Here is a 12,693-nt window from a genome sequence, read left to right on the forward strand (position 1 = left end):
CTGAACACAGCCTTAATTCCCTGCTTAGTGGCATGGGTGAGAAGGACCAACTTGCTTTAGAGTGCCCCCAAAGTATATGCGGGCAGGGCGCCCTGTCCTTCAGAGTTCTTATTTTAACCAAACCGGACCTCCGGGCAGGAGGGGGCAGTTCAATTTGTAAGTCCCCTGGCTGCTTTTAACAGGCGTTTGGAAAGGCTAACACAAGAACTGTCGACCTTGAAAGGGGAAATTCCCAGTGGGAATTTATGCATCTGTAGCTAGTTACAGAAAAAGGTAAAAAGTAAACCATTATCTGGGGTGTTTTTGGCTTCAGAAAGAAATCCCCGAGTACAGAGCGAAGCCGGCGAGGCCAGGTTCTCTGCCAACTCCGGGTGCATTCAGGTGCGGACTCCTCTTCACCAGAAATCGCTGCTTGGGTCCCACCGCCCTGCCCGGCCAGGTTCTGGGGCAGAGGTCGTTCCTGCTCATCTGGCGACACTGGAAGACACTGGGTGACCACAGCAGTGTGTCGGGCCCAGCGCAGTGTGGCAGTAGGGGTCCAAGGGCTTCAGAGTCTCTCTGGGGCCCCTATCGCTAACCGGGGATTTTGGACCAAGTTGCCCACCGGTGCCCCTCGGCTTGCCCGGCTGCGCCTGGGGTCCCCACGCCTCGTCTCCAGTGGTTGCATCCGCACAGTGTCGTTCCTCTTCGGACGAAGGTCTCCCACGAGTTGGCACCTGGTGGGCCCACGAAGATAGGCGCAAAAAAGGAAGGAAGGCAGGTGGGTGGGCGGAGTGGAGGTTATGGTCTCCGGGTCGGTCCCCGTGACCCACGGCACTGCTTGTCAGGGCAATGACCCGGGGCTCGGGAGGTCCTCGCCAGGCGCCTACACGCTCCGTCTCTTGCACTAGGAGACGAGTCACGACGCATCTACCTCACCAAAGCGAGGGGCTCTCTGGCAACCCTCCCATGCTCTTCCTCCTCAACCCGCACCCAGACACTGAGAGGCCAGGCTCGGCCTGGGGGGTAAGGTCCGGACCCCTGGTCGACCGCCCTGGCCTGCGGCCCTTCTCTCAGCTCTTTAGGGCCCAATCGCTGGTTTCCAGGGTTGATCTGTCACAACTCTGTAGATCCCACCCACCACGTGACATTGCCCAGAGGCGGGGAGCGTGGGGTCCCTCCTGGCTCGGTTCGGTTGCAGATCCTTTCCACCTAGATGCTCCCCCCAAATTCCTAACACCCCCTCCTCCCCAGGATTGCTCTTTCCCGACCCACCCGCAAGCCGTGGCTGGCCCCGGTTCTGCGTGACTCGCGGTCTCTGTCAAGCCCTCCATCCCTCCGGGGTGAGGCTCGCCCACGGCAGCGACAAGCCCCCAGTTCCGAGGGGCAGCACCGGCTGGGCACTGTTCTCCCCACCGGCCCAGGACCTCGGGGAACGGCTTCTTTCGCTCGTGCACCCGAACTCCGCGAGCGGTGCGCCCGGGGATTCCCCGGCCTTCAGCGGCCACGGCCGGGACAGACTTGGTCCCGGAGTCCGGGCTCCCGAGAGGGGACGAAACGGGCTCCGAGCTTCGGCAGCGGCGAGAGAAAAATGCCCCCACTCCGGCCCCGGGGCCTGGAGCCCTCGGCGGGGGCGAGTCCCAGGGGCTGGTGGTTTTCCAAGTTGGAAGCGGGCTCGGCCCTCTGCGTCCCCTGACCCCACCTCCGCCCCTGTCCCCAGGGGGCCGGTAGAGGGCGGGGCGGGGCCGCTCGTCGCCCCAGACGCTGGCTTTCGGCTTCTGTCGTTACTGCTTCTGATTCTCCCGCGCGTGCCGTTCTCGTCTCCGGGCAAAGCAGCTGGGTGACGGTCCCCGCGGTCCGGCGAGGCCCGGGTTGGCTCTGAACTCTTGCCAGGGACGCGCCCCGCCCGCCCGCCCGCGCCGCGGAGCCTCTACCCCGCCCGCAGCCGCCCGCGCCGCGCTCGGAAACCCCCGCGGCTCCTCCCACCCCCGGGGGCTTTTCTCCAGTCTCCGGTGACTTCTCCGGAGCGCAGCCGCCTGGCGCTTGTTTCCGCCGGGCTGGAGCGCGCGGGCCACGGCTTTTCTGGGGACGCACGGGGCGAGGAACGGTGACCTCGGTACGCGTCCCGCGTCCCCGTTTTCCGGCCCGCGCGGGGACCCCCGGCCCGCGCCCCGGCCGCCAGCATGGTGCTGCTGGCCGGGCCCGGGCCGGAGGGCGGCGGGGCGCGCTGCTTGTCCCCGCAGCCGCCGACCGCACCCCGGGGCGCGGAGACCGGGGACGACCCAGCGGACTACGAGGAATACGAGGACTTCTCGAGTCTGGCCGACACCCGCAGCATCGCTTCGGACGATTCCTTCTACCCTCCTGAAGGCGAGGACGAGTGCAGCGAGGTGAGCTCGGACAGCGTCTCGGAGGGCTTCCCGGAGGCGGCCACCTTCCTGCGCGCCGCCTGCGCCAACGACGTGGGGCTGCTGCAGGCGCTGGTGCGGCGAGGCCCGCGCGTCGAGGAGGTGCAGGAGACCGACCGCAACGGCCGGGTAAGCGGGTGTCCCTGCAGGGCTGTGCTCTCTTCGCTCGGTACCCTCTTTCGCCCCGGCACTCCCCAGATCCAGGCCCAGGCCGGCCCCGCGGTTTCCCCGGCCAGAGCGCCTTTTGCTCTCTGTCCGCGCTCGCGGCTGGTGCTGGGCGGGTTCGCTCTGCCGAAATTGCCTCGCGACGGGAGACGCTGTCACCCCGCTTCCCAGGGCATCCACCGCCCGACACTGCCCCGAGCTCCTGAATTGGCCCTGGAGGCCGGCGCTGGAGTCTTGAGTTGACTCTTGTGGGGCCTCTTCAGCCTTTCCCCCATCTGATCGCTACCTTTCCTCGGGAACCTGGTAGGCGACCCTGAGCCCTCGCCTGCAGGGGACAACCCTTCCTGACCAGCGCCCCGTTTGCCCTCTCTGCCCTCTCGCTGGTCTTGCCCCCAAACTCTGTTCTCAGGTCAGTTCCTCCTGGGGCCACCAGGATTTGGAAGCGACAGTTCCTTTCTTTACACAGACATACTATTCTTTCCTACCGCTGTTCCTAGTGGCCCGAGCAGCCCCCAGCCAGCATGATCTGTCGCCTGGTCACCGCCAGGAGCCGAGGTCCAGCAGCCCCCACTTCCGGCTAGACAGGGCCCTAGGGGAGCAGCCACACACACCTGGATCGGGCAGGTGGGGTTGGAGGGAAGGAGGCACAGAGTACCCGTTAATTATGCCAAGGTGTTGAAATCCACAAATGTTTAGAAAAAAAGTTGGCTTGAGAGACAGGAGAAGGGCTGGCTGTGGAACAGAAGCCACCCAACACTTCCACCGAGAAACTGCAAGGTGACCATGCTGGTCATGTAACCTCTGCTGGGTGGACAAATAGCAATGTGTTCTCACCTGATTTTCATATCCCCAGACTAGCAAAGCAGGGGTGCAGGTGCCTCTGGGAGCCTGCAACTGACAGAAAATATGTGATTTGATTTTGGGACCCAGGTGACTGTTGCTTTGGCCTATGTTGGGGCACAGGGTGCAAGATGGTTGGCCCCTTTGTGGTCTGGATGGGCTTTACAAACATGGGAAGCAGCGAGTGTCACTTTTGTTTGTGCTGATTTGACACAACAGTTGTCAGACAGGGAGAACTAAGGAGGGGACCCAAGGTGGGTTCCCAAGGCCAGCACCACCCCAGTGGCCTGTGGTCGAGTCACTGTTTGGCACTGGAGGGGGATGCTGCAGCCTCCCCCTTCTGCTCCAGGTAGCTGTGAGTCCCTCCTGAGGCTCAGGTGGCAGTTTTTCTGGCCCTACTTTCAGTTTAACCTATTTGGGAGTCCCCAGCTCAGATGCTCATCTCTCCTCCCTGAAGCCAGTGCCATGCCAGCTTTAAAGGAACCTCAGGAAGGTCACAGGTAGGGTAGGTCCCCTCTCTGTGGTCCCACTGGGCTCAGCCTCCGCTCTTAGCTGCCACAGGGCTCAGCTTTACTAGGTCTCCTTTAGTGGCAAAAAAAAAAAAAAAAAAAAAAAAAAAAAGTTTGAAAACAGCTGAGAAAAGTGACAAGAATGTAAACAGGTCCTAGGGGGCTTAGGCTAGACAGAGAGTCCTGGGACCCTTTGAAAGCCCCTTCTCAGGGAGTGTAGGGGTGGGGAGGGGGGCTCCAGCCTCCCAGCATCTCTGCCTTAGTTTTTTCCCCTGTAAATCGGGTTACCGACGGCCAGTGCCTCCTGGGTGGAAAGCACAAGACCTCATCCTGCTCATGGAGCTCCGAGAAGCGGACACGAGGCTGTTAGGGGCTCATCCCGTTTCTCACCCCCCCCCCCCCACACACACACATTTGCTCACCTTCCAGCTTGGCCTTGTGTTTTGCCGGGTGAAAGCTTTCTCTGCTTTTCTTTTCTCTGGACTGTGAAGGAGGAAAGTCATGACGCTTGTTTCTTGGCTTTGAGTCTCCTCTGTACCCCATCCGAGGTGAGGGCCCTGGGCTCCCCTGTGCTGTGCTGTTCAGGGGACAAGGCAGGGGCTTCCCTTCACCACATTGGCTTCGTGATGCTGCGGGTTACACAGCCTCTGTCTCCCTGAGAAGCTGCTGAAAGGATCCAGTGTGGCAAGGTCCAATGCCCAGACCCATGGAAGATGGGCAGAGCCAGGCAGAAGTGTTCACTGAGACTGACTGGGTGCGGGGGTACTTCAGGAGGCTCGGGTGAACCCAGCAGCCCCTGCCTTTGAGCATCTTGGCACAGTAGGGAGAGAGGAACTTGAGAGGGAGCCAGAGCTTCCCGTAGAGGCTGGGTATGAGAAGGGCCTCCAGAGACATGCAGGGTGAGGACAGTCCTGAAGGCCCTCTGAGAGCCGAAGGGGGCATGGACCAGGGGACGGAGGACATTCTAGTCGGGCAGGTGAGCTGAGGGGGTGGTGGCAGCTGCAGCGTGGTTGGTCCTGTGTGGTGTGAGAGGAGGGGATGTGGAAAGCAAGGCCAGAGAGGCTCTCCTGACCAGGTGGAGTGGAGCGTGGTCGTGCCAGCCTGTAATCCCAGGGACTTGGGGGACCCCAGGTTCAAGGCCAGTCCTGGCAACTTAGTGATGGGCTGGAGACGGAGCTCCGGGGTAGAGTTCTTCCCCGGCTTGTACAAGGCCCTGGGTTCAATCTCCAGCCCTGGAAATCAGAAGAAAAAACAGGGAATTGGGAAACAAACTGGTTTAGCATGTCAGTGGCCCAACGTGGGGCTGCGGTGTCACATGGCTTGCCCCCTTAGGGCCTGCAGGTTTCCGTTTTAGGAGCTGCATCTTTGGGAGTCCTTTTCCGTTTTCCCCCACCTAAGCCAACAAGGCCCTGGAGGTAGTTACAGGCAATCCAGGTGCAGACAGTGAGGGCTGAGACTCAAGATGGGATGGTGAGTTGACAGAGCAGGTGACACTGGAGCAAAGGACAGAGAAGGTCTCTGAAAAAGAGCCTTGAGGTAGATGGAAGTGGCAGTGCAAAGGCCCTGAGGGAGAAACCTCGCCGTGGCCTGGTCTGCGAGTTCATCAGGAGTAGTGACCCCGAGAGCTTGGTGAGTAGAGGGGTCATCGCATTAATGGCAGAGGGACAGCTCCAAAGAGCCAGCTTCCCGGGGGTGCGTGGGGGGTTTCTAAAGGCTTCTCCACTTCTTTGCTGGTGTGTTGAGTGGTGCTCTGCCTGTGCCAACAGGCATTCCATTAGGCTCGGGTGACCAAGGATCAGATGTTTCTGTTTAAGAAGACGCGTACTTTCCTGCCTCCTGAGATGAGTAGAATACGGGATGTGGCTCGGCACACCGTTTTCCTTCTAGAATATTTATTGCTCTAAAAGGATTGTGTGGTTTAATATGCAACAAGTGGATGTGTGTCAGGTGATCCGCTGACAGCATGCAGTGCGGCTCCCGCCGTCTTCAGGGCTTAGGATTATCCTGTTGCCTCTGATGTGGGGACAGTGGAAGTGGCCATAATTCTTTTCTTAATTCTTGTCCTCCTTGTATTACCACTCGAGAGTCTCAGCTTGCTGGCCCCTTAGGTGGCAATGAAAATGAAGGAAGTGTTGTGCTGTTTTAATTGTCACAGAAGGACACTTTGCATGGCAGACACTCCTGAACCAAATTAGGCCCAATCATGCTGACTTTAAAACAGTGCACTGCTCTCTGGGTGGCGTTCGGTGCCTGCAGGTTTAAATGACAGGCCCTTAGTCCCTTCGGTTCTATTGGCAGAGCAAAGCCAGACACCCAGGATGGGCGTCTCCTTTCCTCAGGGGCTTCCATTCAAGTTCTGCAGATTCATAGCTGTGATCAGATTTTATCTTGAAATATACTTGAGAAATTTGTCTTGATGTCATTCATTGTTCGAGTGCTCCAAACAGATGTATAAACTGTGGAGTCACCTGCCCTAAGACGAGGCTTACATTATTGCAGCCCATGGGCCGCCCCCTGCCCTCACCAGGCCTGGCACTCACAGCCTGCATGAGCATGGAAACAGGGTGATTACTCCCATTCTTGCTGGTTACTGTAGAAAGTGGACAGGCCTCATGTCTCCCCATGTGTACTGGGGTCCAGCGGGCACTAAAAGAGTCTTGTTTGCTGTTTGGGAACATATGTCCGTGTTGTAGTTGTTGCATCCTCAAATTTTGGGGTGTAGAAAAGCCGGTGACCAGGGAGATTGGAGTAGAATTCTAGACTCACAGCTCCAGGGACTGGAACAGAAGTGAGTCAGTTTCAGTGGCCTGGGAAGACTTGGGCCTGTGGCAGGCAGTTAACAGATGTCCACCACTTCCTCCTTACTGACCATGGTGGGCTGCTCCAGGTCCAGCAGCAGTAGAGAAACCCATGTGCTTCTCATACAGGTGTGTCATTTATCTGTGGCCACAGTAGTGCTGCATATGTTAGTCAGCCTGTTGTTACTGTAATGAAATACCTGAGATAATTAACTCATAAGGAGAAGAAGTTTATTCTGGCTCACTGTTTTGGAGCTTCCAGTCCAAAATTGGGTAAACCCATTGCATTGGGCCTCACCCATTTGCTTTTGGTGGGGGTGCCAGGTGCAACGTTCGGGAGCACGTTGGTGGAGCACAGTGCTTACCACTAGAGGCAGGAAGCAAAACAGAAGAGGAAGAGACCAGGGGCTTGCAATTTCAACCTGTCCTCCTCTTTCCCCCCAGCACTGGGAATTGAACCCGGGGCCTTACAAACTGACTTTACATCCCAAATCCTTTTTTAAAATTTTGAAACAGGATTTTGTTGCGTGGCCCAGGCTGGCCTCAACTTTGCTATCCTCCTGTCTCTGCCTTCGAGTAGTTGGGATTACAGGTGTGCACCACTGTACCTGGCTTGGAATTCCTTGGAGGGAATATCTTCAATGACCTCAGGACCTCCTGCCAGGCCCCACCCCCTAAAGTCTGCACTACCTCCTAAAAGCACCACCCTGAGAACCCAAACTTTAACACGTGGGCCTTTGAGGAACACACAACTATGAAAGCCCACGGGGGTGTGCCAAAGTGACCATCTTGCCAAGGTGGCGCAGCCCAGCTGATCCAGGCTGGATTTCTGATTAGTCTGCAGTCAGCTGGTGGTCAGCCGCAGATGGCAGGGCCAGGATGGTCTCGGCCGGGGTGACTCATCTCCGCTCCACGTGGCTTCTCAGGTCCCAGCCTCCGACCCCCTGCTGTTTCTCCACGGCTGGGGCAGAGTTCCCGAAGTCAGCAGGACCTCAGGAGGCTCCAGCTCGGCTCAGGTTCAATGTCACACTTGCTGACACAAGTCTGGAGGTCACACCTAAATTTCAGCAGGAGGAGTGTGACCCCTCCTCTCAAGGGGAGGAGCTGCACGTGGTAGACAGAGGGAGGAGGCATGGGGCCATTTTTACAACCAGTCTAGAGAGGTGAGGGTGAGGGGTGGCTAGGGACACCTTGGGCACTCACCCATGGTGCATCTCCAAGAGCTGGTGGCCTTTGTTCTTAGCTCTTGAGCTGGTTTTGTGTGTGTGTGTGTGTGTGCGTGTGTGTGTGTGTGTGTGCGCGTGCATGGGGGGTGATGGCTGGAGCTCTTGGCGAGGAGGGGTGTGAACTCACAGTGGCTTCTGAGGGAGGCTCACGCAGCTTGTCTGCCCCTGGGGGCCGAGATGTAGGGGGGTTGTCTTGGTTCAGGGGTGAAGCAATAGGTTCCTGGAGGGGCAGAGGTGTTCCCATGACTGAGCCAGCGAGGTGGTCTATGTGCAAAACCCACCATCCCTGCAGCACCGCGGCCCCACCCACTGTCCAGGAGCCTGCTGGACCTGCACCCCAGTAGACTCTGGAATGCCGCCAGGGGAGGGGTGAGCTGCATCCCTGCTGGCCTGAGGCCCCTGCCATTCAGTGGACGCGACTGTGGCGGTGGTATCTTCTGTGCTCTGGGAACCTGCAGGAGGCCTCCAGCTTAGGTGTGGAATCACTCCGTCACGTTGGTTGACAGTGCTCAAGAGGATGAGAACTCCACTCCACCTCGCAGGCCCTGCTGAGGTCTGCACCAAGGAGAGGCCTAACTCTTAGTGATGGCGTAGGTTGGAACTGGAGTGAATGGTGGTGAATCCAGGGAGATTCCCGGGTACGAACTGGCTTCTGTTTGAAAAGGATGTGATGAGCTCGACTTAAGTGTTTATTTAAAATTCCTGTTTGCTGTGAAAAATGGGACTCCGTCGTGGAAGTAACCCCAGGAGTCGCAGATTCAGCGTCCCCAGCATCAGCCCCTCCAGGCTACTGTCATTTTGAGGGGAAAGGTTACACTGAATGGCAAGGAGTGTGTCTGTTTCAGAAATTTAGGACCTTGTCCCAAGATTAGAGCTGGCAGGGATTTTGTAGTCTTGTGTCAGCTTCATCTCTGGACAAAATGTCTGAGATGATCAAATTGATAAGGGAAAAGGTTCATTTTAGCTCATGATTGCAGCAGTTTCTGTCTGTGCTCGCTCGACCGGGTTGCTTTGGGCCTGTTCACAGGACATCGTGGTGGGAGCACGTGGTGGAAGAGGACTGTTCACCTCCTGGCACATCAGGAAGTAAAGAGAGGGGCACACAGCTGGGGCCAGTCCCAGTGTCCCATTAGGGGCCTGCCCTGTGACCCGGCTTCCTTCCTGGGCTCCACCTGCAAAAGACTCTACCACCTTGGAGCGTCCTGGGCTGGGGCCAAGCCTTTAGCACCTGGACCTTTGGCGCCACTAGAGATCCAAACTACAGCATGTTATAACCCCTCGTAGTTGGCAGAGTGGGGCTCAGGGTAGAGAGAGAGGAGGGGGCGGGGCTGGGTCCAGCAGCTGGGTCAAAGCAGCTTTGACGCTGCTTGTGAAGGTTCCGGCACCCTCAGGGCCTCTCCCTGGGGTTCCTCAGCTTCCCATCTTCACCTCCTGCCTGTAGGAGGAATGGACTGGGATGCTCGGGGGCAATGGATGTCGGGTTTTTCTGTTTTGTTTTTTGGTACCAGGGATTGAAACCACTGAGCCACATCATCCCCAGCCCTTTAAAAAATTTTATTTAGAGACAGGGTCTCACTGAGTTGCTGAGCGCCTCATTAAATTGCTGAGGCTGGCTTTGAATTCATGATCCTCCTGCCTCAGCCTCCCAAGCTGCTGGGATTGCAGGTGTGTGCCACTGCACCTGGCTGTTGGGTGGTTTTGAACATCTTATTTAACTAATGTCCGTCATAAACTTCAAGCCCCCATGAGACCTCCAGGTCTGTAATCCCCTAATGATTTTAGGACTATTCAAATTTCATGTTTCTTTCTTGGTCTGTTATGATAACTTTTATTTTTTAGGAAACTGCTCCATTACATCTAAGTTTATCATTATAAAGCTGTAGAGTTTTTTTTTTTAATCTTTGTAATAACTGTACTATATACTGGTCCCCCCCACCCCCCGCCTTTTTAATGGTTCAGTAATGAAGATCAGACCAAGGGGCATTCTAACACTGAGCTGCATCCCCAGATCTTTTATATTTTATTTTGAGATGGAGTCTTACTAAGTTGCTTAAGTTCTTTCCAAATCGCTGAGGCTACTACCTTGGGAGTGTCCTTGCAATCCTCCTGACTCAGCCTCCCAAGTAGCTGGGATTATAGGTACGGGCCACCACACCTGGATCCTGTATTTAAAAATTCGTGCTTTTTTTCTCTTCAAATATTATAAAAACAATCTACTTTATTATTATTTTCTGATAATCAGCTTTTGTTCTAGATCTGTAATCTTTACTCTTTCACCCATTTCTACTATTTCTTTTTACTGTATCCTGGTGATTTTCCATCAAGTATCACTTTTACTTTTCCCCATAAATTTTGCTATGTGGTATTTTTAGTACTGTTCTCTTCTAATTTACATTATGATTTCTTTTTCTTTTTAACCTAAGTAATTTAGAATCATGCTTAAATTTTTAAAAATGTATTTTTATGCTTTATTTAGAAGAAAAACTTTTCACCTAGCTTAGGGAGCACGGTCTGTATGATACCACTTCTTTGTAATATCTCTGATTTTTCTTTTTAAGTTTCTCGAGACTGGCTTTCCAGCCTGTGGAGCCAGTAACTAGAAATCACAACCACGGGGCACTCTAAAATTGCTCTAAGTCAAAACAACTCCATATGTAAACCAATGTGTAATTTCATTTAATTCAAAGAAGAATGTAGAGCAGTTGTAAAATTGGACAAAGAGAGTGTGTTTCATTCAAGAGGGCTGGGAAGTAATTCATTGAGACAGCTGGCGGAGAGCAGGTGGGTCTGCATGCTCCTGTGCCTGTGAGATGTTAAGAGAGTACGAGGGCAAGGTCGGTTGATGGGACCCGCGGAGACCTGGGTAGCCTGGAGAACAGGTTGCCCGGAGAGAGAGGCCACAGTAGCCCCTGTTTGTAGATCTTAGGTGGTCAGATTTTAAGATGAAGCAGGACCTTGAGAATCCCTGATGTCTTTATAACGTGGGTACATGAAATGTTCTGTAAGAGGTGGTTTTAAGCAGTGTCCCCAACTGAAGAACATTTAAAGGTGGATTTTTCTTCTCTCTACTAAAGTCAGAGGTGCAGAAATTAAGGTAGAAGTGAACTCCCACGTGGCAGGCGGCTCAGTGGCAAAATTGGATTGGCGTGGTGGGATTTGAAAGCCATTTCCAAGTAGCAGAGAAATAAATGTATGCTTCCAAAGGCATATTTATGTCAGATCTGCATAAGCTCAGATCAAAAGTAGGCCTTTGGTGGGGACAGAGAATTCCTGTCTGGCTTCTAAGAGTTTCTGGGATGCTTACCTGGCTTTAGAATTGGAGCCCATGACTCTGGCTAGGGACATTGCCCCAAGAGGGGCAGACAGGTGTATGCAAGGAAGGCCAGATGAGGTGGCAGGAGCAATGTGTCACCTCTGCTCAAGAGGTGCCAGCCAAGGGTGTTAAGCAGTACTCATTCATAGTAGTCATTCTTCTGAGGCAAGGAAAGGAAAATGTAGTTTGTTCATCTATTTTGCCACGCTGAGGGTCGAACCCAGGGCTGGTACATGCTAGGCAACACACTATATCCCCAGTCCCCGAGGTTGCTTGAAAAATAAAGGAAGACCAGGGAATTATGCTGAGTGACAAGATCTCAAGAAATCACCAGGCGTACGATTCCGCTCATAGGACTTCCTCGAACAAATGCAGTTGTAGAGCCTCCTAAGCTGTTTCCTGGAGGATACGGGGAGAGGTGGAAATATGGAGGACAGTTAACTGTGATCCCACTTTAGCCCTGAAACACAGGGTCTGTCAAAGAGGGCCGTCACTGCAACTGCACGTGTTGGAGTGAGTATCTGGCTCAGAACTATGAAGTACCTTGCCGGGATCAAAACTTCAGAAGAACCTGGATGCCAAGAAGAGACCTCCTCATTGCTAAGACCCCCCAGCTCTGTCTTCTGGGTACAGATGCTGCCAATCCTAGGGGCCTCCTTGACTCCCAGGTCCCAAAGCCTCCAGTTTCAGTGATGCTCTTCTTCAACAGACCCTGAGTTTCTCTCTCTCTTTTTTTTTTTTTGGTGGTGCTGGGGATTGAACTCAAGGCCTTGGGCATGCGAGGTAATCACTCTACCAACTGAGCTATCTCCCCAGCCCCGACCCTGAGTTTCCCGAGGCAATCTTGGAGTCAGGGTTAAGAATTGCCCTTCATATTTCCAACAGCCTCTCCTCTCCCCATTTCTTCTGTGCCACAGCTTTGGGAGGTTCTAAGACTGAAATTATGTAGTTGGACTAGCAAATATGGCTTCTAATCACCTTCTCCCCTGTTCTTTGGGATTTCTGCTACCTTTTATCAAAAGATAATTTGAGTTTTGTAGCTCACCTACAAGTAAGCTGGCTTCACGGTCTGGTGATTATAAGGGGTGCTTGTAAAATGTTTGTTTCTAAAATCTGTTCTTTCAGGGTAATTATGATCAATATCTAGAAGCCGATTTCTGGTGAATTATCCATTTATTTTGTACTATTGTCAAGCAGCTCCATAGTTGATAATTTACCCAGTAAGTGAATTGGAGCCCATGACTCTGTCTAGGGACATTGCCCCGAGAGGCAATAAAGTTGCTCTTCTTTAGATGGGTTGAAGGAAAGTGTGCCTTTCCTTTTATCCAAACCTTACTAATTTTGGAAATGAAAGCAGGGTCCGACCTAGTGAATGGGGGGAGGGGACCAACTGGAGATGTTGGGTGTTGGAACCTTTGCTTCCTAAAGGGGTGGTGAATGGACCAACCAAAGTGT

At 54.3% G+C, this 12,693-nt stretch overlaps 1 protein-coding gene and 1 long non-coding RNA gene across 11 annotated transcripts in view; one reads left to right on the forward strand and one right to left on the reverse strand.

Annotated features, from left to right (window-relative positions):
• Positions 1-314: 314 nt before the first annotated feature.
• Positions 315-1,811, reverse strand: LOC144253328 (uncharacterized). The gene is made up of 2 exons (XR_013343279.1): positions 1,255-1,811; positions 315-716 (listed from the first exon to the last, which is right to left on the reverse strand). It is a non-coding gene; the product is annotated as an uncharacterized LOC144253328 (long non-coding RNA).
• A 144-nt stretch (positions 1,812-1,955) lies between these two features.
• Positions 1,956-12,693, forward strand: part of Ankrd33b (ankyrin repeat domain 33B) — a 139,646-nt gene continuing 128,908 nt past the window's right edge. For 8 of the 10 annotated variants that reach the window (XR_013343745.1, XR_013343746.1, XM_077800007.1 and 5 more), the window contains exon 1: positions 1,956-2,516. Coding sequence is in view for 7 of the 10 variants with exons in the window: in XM_077800007.1 (XP_077656133.1) it covers positions 2,163-2,516 (354 nt within the window). In the remaining 3 variants the exon portion in view is untranslated. The remainder of the gene's footprint in view (positions 2,517-12,693) is intronic. The other 2 variants (XM_077800004.1, XM_077800012.1) reach the window with 2 other exon arrangements.

The sequence above is a fragment of the Urocitellus parryii genome, chromosome 1 (genome assembly GCF_045843805.1).
Source record: "Urocitellus parryii isolate mUroPar1 chromosome 1, mUroPar1.hap1, whole genome shotgun sequence".
Taxonomy (NCBI): Eukaryota; Metazoa; Chordata; class Mammalia; order Rodentia; family Sciuridae; genus Urocitellus; species Urocitellus parryii.